This window comes from Oculina patagonica, chromosome 4, assembly GCF_052425735.1.
Source record: "Oculina patagonica isolate OP01 chromosome 4, crgOcupat, whole genome shotgun sequence".
In the NCBI taxonomy this organism is placed as follows: Eukaryota; Metazoa; Cnidaria; class Anthozoa; order Scleractinia; family Oculinidae; genus Oculina; species Oculina patagonica.
In genome coordinates, this window is record NC_135761.1 from 14,565,604 (window position 1) to 14,573,685 (window position 8,082).

At 37.7% G+C, this 8,082-nt stretch overlaps 1 protein-coding gene across 1 annotated transcript; it reads left to right on the plus strand.

Moving 5' to 3' along the window:
* Nucleotides 1-7,821, plus strand: LOC144651603 (pyroglutamylated RF-amide peptide receptor-like). Its single transcript, XM_078511546.1, has 5 exons — nucleotides 1-79; nucleotides 2,875-3,009; nucleotides 4,518-4,788; nucleotides 5,890-6,138; nucleotides 7,471-7,821. Exons 2-5 carry the CDS (start codon nucleotides 2,897-2,899, stop codon nucleotides 7,819-7,821), a joined length of 984 nt encoding a protein of 327 aa, XP_078367672.1. The 5' UTR covers nucleotides 1-79; nucleotides 2,875-2,896.
* Nucleotides 7,822-8,082: the final 261 nt, after the last annotated feature.

Consider the following 8,082-nt stretch of genomic DNA (forward strand, 5'->3'; position numbering starts at 1 on the left):
GCAAGAGCTGTCTTTTCTTTATATGTTTACTTCACAGAGAAGAATCAAAGAAAAACGAAAGTAAAATCATATAGAAAAGGTGAGTGTACCAAAAACAATAAAAGGAACGCCGACTTTCAAGTTTGCTAACAAACATGCATTGCAAAATGGAAACATTTAACAATTAAAAGATGCATATGGAAGCAAATAGCGAAGAACGGTTTGCCTACGTATTTTAATAATCGCGATTGCGATATCGGGGTAAAACGTACGCCAATCCTGCGCGATATATGGGTAGAACCAGCGTACGGTAAAAGTGCAAAAACGGAAAAGCCGTACAGTCAGTGTGTCAAAAGCCAAGAACAAGAATGAGAAAGTTTGAGATATTTATTATATTATAATTTATTTTTTGTTTGCAATTTCTTTTATATGAAAAAAAGTTTTGTAAAAATTCAGCGAGTAACAGTTGCTAACCATATTGAGAAGGTGCGGAATAGCAATCTTGTAATGTATTCGAATGCGTTTCCTCCTGTGAAACTGAGCTTCATATATTTAACTCGAAAGAGATGTCAGAAATCCATATGATCTACGTTATAATTATTTAAAACCTCCAAGTTAATTGATAGTTTCTCATAAACGGGAGCTGCTGCAGCTTGTTTTATGTATATGCTAATGATATATAGACTGAGCGACTGTATATAAAAGACAGCAAGCAGAGCAGCGCCAACACACCGAGAAGGCGAAAAAAAGAAAGTAAAAAATATAGAAAAGGTGAGTGTACCCAAGACATTCAAAGGAACGCCAACTTTCATGCTATGCTAACAAACATGCATTGCACAAAGGAAACATTTAACAACTAAAAGATTCATATAAAAGCAAATAGCAAAGAGCTATTTGACTAAGTATTTTAACATGTTTAATAACGCGTTCGCGGTATCGGGGTAAAACTTACGCCAAACCTGCGCGTTATCGGGGTAAAACCAGTATTGCAAAGGTATAAAATCAGATAAGCTTTACCTAGTGTGTCAAAAGCCAAGAACAAGAATGAGAAGTTTAACATGCTTTTTATATTTTTTTTGTTTGCAATCTCTTTTATATGAAAAAAAAGTTTTGTAAAAATTAAAACTACACACTTCGCCTCTAGCGAGTAATCGAAATCAAAATGGAACAAAATACCTCGAGAAATTGCGATTCTCATCGCTAAACTAGTACATCAAGACAGTTTATCTTCTTAAAGAGCGAGTGGTGCAATCGTCTGGAGGAAAACAACGCAAATTGTCTTCAATCCAAGATGAAAACTAAAAGTCCCTTGTCGTGGATTGTTGACTCAAGTCCTCTCAGTGAAGTTAAAGATGCTAAGCTTGCTATTACTTGTGTAGATATGCTGAAATTAGCCAGATTACAGTCACTGAAGGTGTATATACAGCAACATGATCCTCAGAAAAAAGGTACAGGCACTTGACTTTGTGTTGAAAATGAATGCTTGATGAACGAACCGACGCCATTATGGTAATGGTGATCTGGAGAAATTCTTATATATGTAATAAGCTTTATTTTGATCAATATTGCTTACAAAACAAAGGCTAAATATGATTGTTTTGATTAGAAAATGACTCAACGGATAAGATTCTTTACGACTGAGGACAGTTTCGCTGTTGCAAGTGCTTTTGTTGGTGAGCAGACAAAATAATATTTTCGCCAAAATATGCAAAAACCTGGTTTTTGAGGCTCGTTCATTAAATTCCCTAAAATATAAAAGAGCCCGCCCCGCAGAGATCTTTACAGTTTTAGCAACTGAGATATCTGTGTAAACTGACTGCATAGTGTCTGGTCTGGAACCGGTGTACTTTTGGAGAGATTCGAAGAAACGTCTGATATAAAACGTACTTAGTTAATTGAGTGATTAGTCGTTATAAATGCAATGTAAGAAAACGCATGATACATCAATTTAAACTAGAATGATGACTTTATATTTGATCCAAGTTCTGAACAGTAGTTTTTTAATGGACTCGAGAAACAGCTGTTTACATTTTTCACATTTCAGAACATGTTTTGAGTGAAAAATTTGGTTTGGAGACACCAACAAACGATGGGTGTTGCCATGACAAACTAAGGTTGTACATCCCTCCTCAATATCTAACTGCATGCAAAATATGAAGGGGGTAAAAAAATTGCATTTCCCACTTTGCTTCATTCTAACAGAGACTAGTTCTTAAAGAGGAAGAAGGAACACATTAACCCTATTCAGACCGGGGGTGGGGGGCTTTTGAGGCCCGCGCTGACTTTGAACGCTTATAACTTTTTCCAGATTCAACCAAACTTGCCAACCTTTGTGAGTTTATCTCAAATTCATCTGAGAATAATTTGGTATGATAGGATGTTGTGTCAGGAACTTGACATCACCATGACAACGGCATTTTGGCATGTTTTCCCGAATTTGCCGTAATTTTGGTGTTTCTATTAATAACAATTAACTTTAATGCAATTAATTTTTACCTTTTTACGGTTTTTAAGCACAGTGTTTTTGATTTTGTGTTCTTTGCAGTAATTTTGGGTGTTTTTTTTTTTTTGGCATTTTGGAAAAAAATTGTCGGGGAAGGTCCAAAAAAGCCCGGTCTGAATAGGGTTAAATCATAATTGGTGTTGCACTAACCTAGTCGCTTAATGCTACCGAAACCGGGTTAAGTTCCTGCGGTATGAACCAATTGGTCCAACGCAAACGTTACCATTACCGTTGGTAGGTGCAGTAACATATCATAAAAAACGCAGAAGCTTCATCAAATATCGATCATCAGGCGCTAATGGCGATTGTCCATTATCCCTTATTACGTACGTACTATTGATTAAAGATTATCATTTGTCAAAGATTCAGGTATTCCTGTCTTTTTTGTCCAGGTCGCTTAACTTTCCATCAGTCATGCTGGAATCAACTGGTATTGCCATAGCAATGGTGCACTCTATTCTCATCGTTATCGATATCGTCGGAAACTGTCTTGTTTGTGCGATAATAAAGAAAAATCGAGATATGAGGTATGTCAAAAATACAATAACTAACAGTAGTAGGTTAATTTGCTTTTTTGACGCTATTGAAATTTATTTTAGAGACCTATGGAGAGCGTATGCATACACGAGACTAGGTTTGGGAGTCACAGGCGAGGGTTAAACGGCTTAGGGACTGGTCAATAAGTACAGGGGGGGTGGGCAGGAGCAGAAAGGGGGTGGGTCATCATTTTTTGAGCCCTCGAAAAGGGGTGGGTTATGTAATTTTGATCTCCATTTAGGGGGTGGGTCATCTTATTTATTCACTAACTTTAAACTGTTACAGTTCCAAGAAAATTTGTATTCATTAATTGATAAATTTCTCCATGTGAGTAGTTTTGAATGAATTTCTAGCGATTTCAGAAGGCCCAAATATAAAAATTTCCCGGGGGAGCATGCCCCCTGACCCCCCTAGATGGCTTGTGATCATAAGATCAGTTTTGCCTGTCTCTCTTCAACCTGCATAGATTCGCGTCGGGCTTTAGCCCTTTTAATACCAGTAAACTCTTTTCTCAAACACTTTGCAAAATATGAATGATGGACAGTGGTTGTAGTTTCTGTTTTCAATTTCTGTTTAAAAATATGAACTATTCAATAATTGTTTATGAATTAATATTACATACTGTTTCAGTTTTCGCACATGTTTGTGTCTAAATTTTCCCATGGACTTTACACACAAATAGGTGGAAAACTTACAAAAGACTAGTTTAGGAAGTGATAAATTCATCCTTCTCTGGTGTGTTAAAAAAAGGGAAAAGACGTACATGGAACAGCAGTGTTCGTCAGGAAAAAGTAGGGTGGTCTATTTAAGGAATTCCACTTTAAAAGCTGATGTCAAATAAAAAACCTCCAACCCCTAACAGATGATAAACAAATGACTGGTCCCTTGATTTTTTTAGGAAAGGGGGGTGGGTCATGTAATTTTCAACCTCTTATCAGGGGTGGGCCAGTCAGTTTTGAGCCAGAAGGAAGGGGTGGGTCACAAATTTTCAAGCCACCACTTTTCCAATTGCTCCGGCCCACCCCCCCTGGTACTTATTGACCAGTCCCTTACTAAATCATCACATTTTTCGAATCTTTGCAGTAAATTATATTAGACAGCGACAAGTTAGAAAGCTCTAATATGCGTTTACGGCTAGCAAAAAAGCCTTTGTCCATTCACTGCTAATGGCCATCATAAAATTTGAACGACACCTTAAAACACATTCAATTCTCAAGATGCATGTGAAAATACTAATGACGCTTTGAAATTCATTTCTAGTTTGGGCTCATTGGTTGATATTTGACAATACCTTTACCCAAATTTCTAAGGCTTTACCTTTCTTCTTCTTCTGCACATTCCAGGAGACACGGACAGTGAATATAAATAGTTCATTCGTGAATATAAATTAGTAGTGATATTTCTATACAGAAGCATTTTTAAATGCGCGCACATGATCCGGTCACTGTGTCTATGTGGGTCTGTCAATTTATGTGTATATATTTACTATATTACACAGGACTCCCATGAATTATCTTCTTGTGAATCTAGCCATAGCGGATATCGTATACGCAGCGTTTATTGGACCAGAGGTTATTTTGAAGTTTGCTTCCATCCACCCAGAGGGCATGACCGGTACAGTTCTATGCAAACTACTTACAGGCGGAACCGTTGCGTGGATTGGAGCAGCTTCCTCGGTTGTCACTTTAGTTGCAATCGCCATTGAACGATATTATGCAGTTGTTTATCCTCTTGGTAACAAGGGAAAACTTACCGAGCGGAAACTAAAGGTTTGCTAGCGACAACTTTTAGATATCTTGTAACTATAGTGTGTTGATTTAATTTTGATATGTGATAAACCAGTGTGATTCGCAACGCACTTAAGAACAATTCTGCTAGAACTGATACTTTTAGGTTAAGCTTTTTAAATGTCTTTAAATAGGATTGTTGAAATGTGGAATGTGTTACCACTGTCAGTTCGTGAAGCTTCAAGTTTTTCTTTGTTTTAAAATGGGAGTAAGGAACTACTGATGTTGAATAATTACGTTTTTTGTTGATACTTTTATTTCGAAACTGTTAGGTAGATTTTTTATATTTCTTTTCTTTTCTTTTAAGGTGGTCTGCCCTGTAATGGGTAAAAGTCTCTTTTTCTGACCTTCCTTATGGCACAATTTATGTATTATATTGTATTTTATCTAAATTTCGTATTTTACATTGGGCCATTAAATTTAAATAAATAAATACATAAATAAATACATAAATAAAAACTAAATTCATATTTATACCAGTTGCGGTAATTATGGCTTGAAGGTTAGTTGGACCCAGTTAAGTTGGAAGTTAAGTTGGACCCAGGTTTAAGCGGTCCATGTTTTAGCTAGCCTGGTTGGAGTCAATGTTTTGTGTTCCTGAGCAGTCCAAGTTACTCTTACATTTTTTTATCTGTTCTCAAGTCTGTGGTAATATTTGCAGATAAGTAGTCCTCGATTAGTTTTTACGAAACACCTTGGCACTTACTTACTCACTTGAAACTTTTATGTTTCAAAATGAAATATTTCATTTATGGATACTGGCGTTTAAGGCAGTCTGACAAAATGTTGGGGTAACAAACAATGGCTTAACCACCCATCAGTCGGTGATAGCAAGCTTTTGACTTCAGTTATCTTAATCGGCTCCCATGTCAATAAAAAAGATTTATTCTATTTTGACAATTGAACACTGCCATATGTTACCTTCAGTTCACATAAGAACAAGAATCCGTTTCTATACAACAATTAACACTTTAATTCCATTTACTGAAACATGAAAAACCCAACGTCAAACCTAAATATCGGATGATCTACTCTCACAAACATCTATAACAACAAAACCATCATTTTTTTTTACTATTTCAGGTGATCGTTCTTGGTTCTTGGATGTTCTCATTAGTTTTCTGTATGCCAGCATTCCTGACCAGGAACGTGAAGAGAAATATCTGCGTACAAACGTGGCCCGGCCAGGAGTGGTTGATTCGGGCTTCCCATTGGATGTGGACTGGCTTGATAATTCTTGCCTTGGCATTGATGGTTGGGTTTTACTCCAGAGTCGTGTACACTCTGTGGGTCAAACGCAATGACGACAGTCAAACCACTTACCAACAAAGGGTAAGGGTTATATATATATTTTTTCTTTTGTTTCATCAACCAAAATTGGACAGCTGATGCACTGGTCTGTTCTGAACCATTGCGTAGCTTATAACGATGTGCTCTTTATTACCACCGTATTTTCTAGCCTTACACAAATAAACTTGGTTCTTTTTTAATTTTCTGGAGAAAATGGTGACATCGAAGATGGCGAATCCAAGATGGCTGATTTCACGACGTCACAAAATATTGTGTCATGCAATCTCAGGGATCAAACCACAAAAGTGAGAAATATTTAAAACATGGCTGTCAAAAACCAGTTGCTATGGAAAAGTCAAAGCTTGTGGTCACGTAGCTGTACAATGTTATGAAAAGTCGCCAATTGTGTTGAAGCTCGTCTGGGAATTCGAATTGGTACATACAACCAGTTCTCTGCTGGTCCCAATCCAAGAAAAAAAACGAGGGTTTGGACGGGAAGGCAGCCCACAAAGACTGCATACGAAAAGCCGTAGTGAAGCCAAACGGATGTTACGGTGTAGAATCTTCTTTCAACCAGGGCTATTTTCAACATCAACTGTTGGAACATTTGGACCAAGTTCGAGACTGGGGAGACAGGACAAGTTTCCGCAGAGATGAGACGATACAACATCGCAGTTCTCGGCCTGGGAAAACAAGATAGACACAGTCTAGACAAATCTGCCTGTTTAGAGAAAAAACTCTTTTGTATTCCGGTCATGAGGAGGACGACTCGTCTCATACGGAAGGAATAGGACTGATGCTGTCTGCTAAAGCTACAGCATCTCTCACTGAATGGTCACCAGTTTCATCAAGGAACATCCAAGCACGATTTCGTCACAGCGGCACTTGATGTCATTAAAACCAGACCTGCGAAGACGCAGAGCCAATCAGATAACTGCACGTCTGCAGACTGCCGGAAAGTAAATAGTGATGCTCCCACGAACCCACCCCGATACGCATGACGGTCTCGCAGCGCCGTTGACCTTCACTGGCTTAAATAGCCTAAATTCCAATAAGCCACATGATATGTTTTAGTTTTTAAACCCGTGTCACATAAAAACTATTAAAAATACATCGGGCTTTATTTTTCAGATTGTTTTAGCGTGCCATTACCCTATCAATATTTAAGGTGAAACTTTTGTAGCTCAATCCGAAACTGAAAAGCTTATCTAATCGGATAACTATTGTACACAACGATTCACCTATTGTGATTTTAAATTTTAATATCATTTAATTCAGGAACGAGGCAGGAAATTCTTTTTGACAGTTATTTTTCAAATAGCTTTGTTGGTCCAAATGTTAACATTTCAATCGTACACCTCTCTCTATACACAGGGTGTCATCAGGGTGCGGAAGCGAGTTACCTTGATGGCCGTCACTGTCACTGCATTGTTTGGCATCTGTTGGCTAACTGACATGATTCTCCACCTCGTAGACGGGTTTTTATCTTACAGGATTAATAAAGATGTATACACCGTCACTCACACCATGATCTTGTTCAGTTCTGCTGCCAACCCATTTCTATACGCTCTGATAAACCAAAACTTCAGAGAAAAGATAAAGGGAATCATATGCTGTGCTCGCTCCTCAGCAGTCATTCATCCTGCTAAAAGAGAACATTATTCCACCGAGTCTGCCAACGTAACTGACCCGACTCACACTGCAGGACCATCTTTCAGGGAGTGATGTGCTTCAGAACAATTGTTGTATAAGATACTACATTATTGTTAGTTTAAATGAGAATGATAGATGTTAATTTATTTAGAAACTATAACTATGATTATAAATAACCCTCGGACGTGGGAAGGGATGACTTACATCTCCATCTCGAGGTTTTCTTTGCAGTCTTAAAAAGGGGATTTACTATGTGATGCTAAGACTCTCAGTTGCTGTTGTTCAGTGTATCCATGATTTTTCATTATGCCATGGCAACCACAACATGCAGGT

Excerpts from the sequence above, each read along its gene's own strand:
- LOC144651603 (XM_078511546.1), top strand. The coding sequence starts at position 2,897 with ATGCTGGAATCAACTGGTATTGCCATAGCAATGGTGCACTCTATTCTC. Across the intron at positions 3,010-4,517 it reads AAGAAAAATCGAGATATGAG|GACTCCCATGAATTATCTTC; the intron begins GTATGTCAAAAA and ends TATATTACACAG. Across the intron at positions 4,789-5,889 it reads TTACCGAGCGGAAACTAAAG|GTGATCGTTCTTGGTTCTTG; the intron begins GTTTGCTAGCGA and ends TTACTATTTCAG.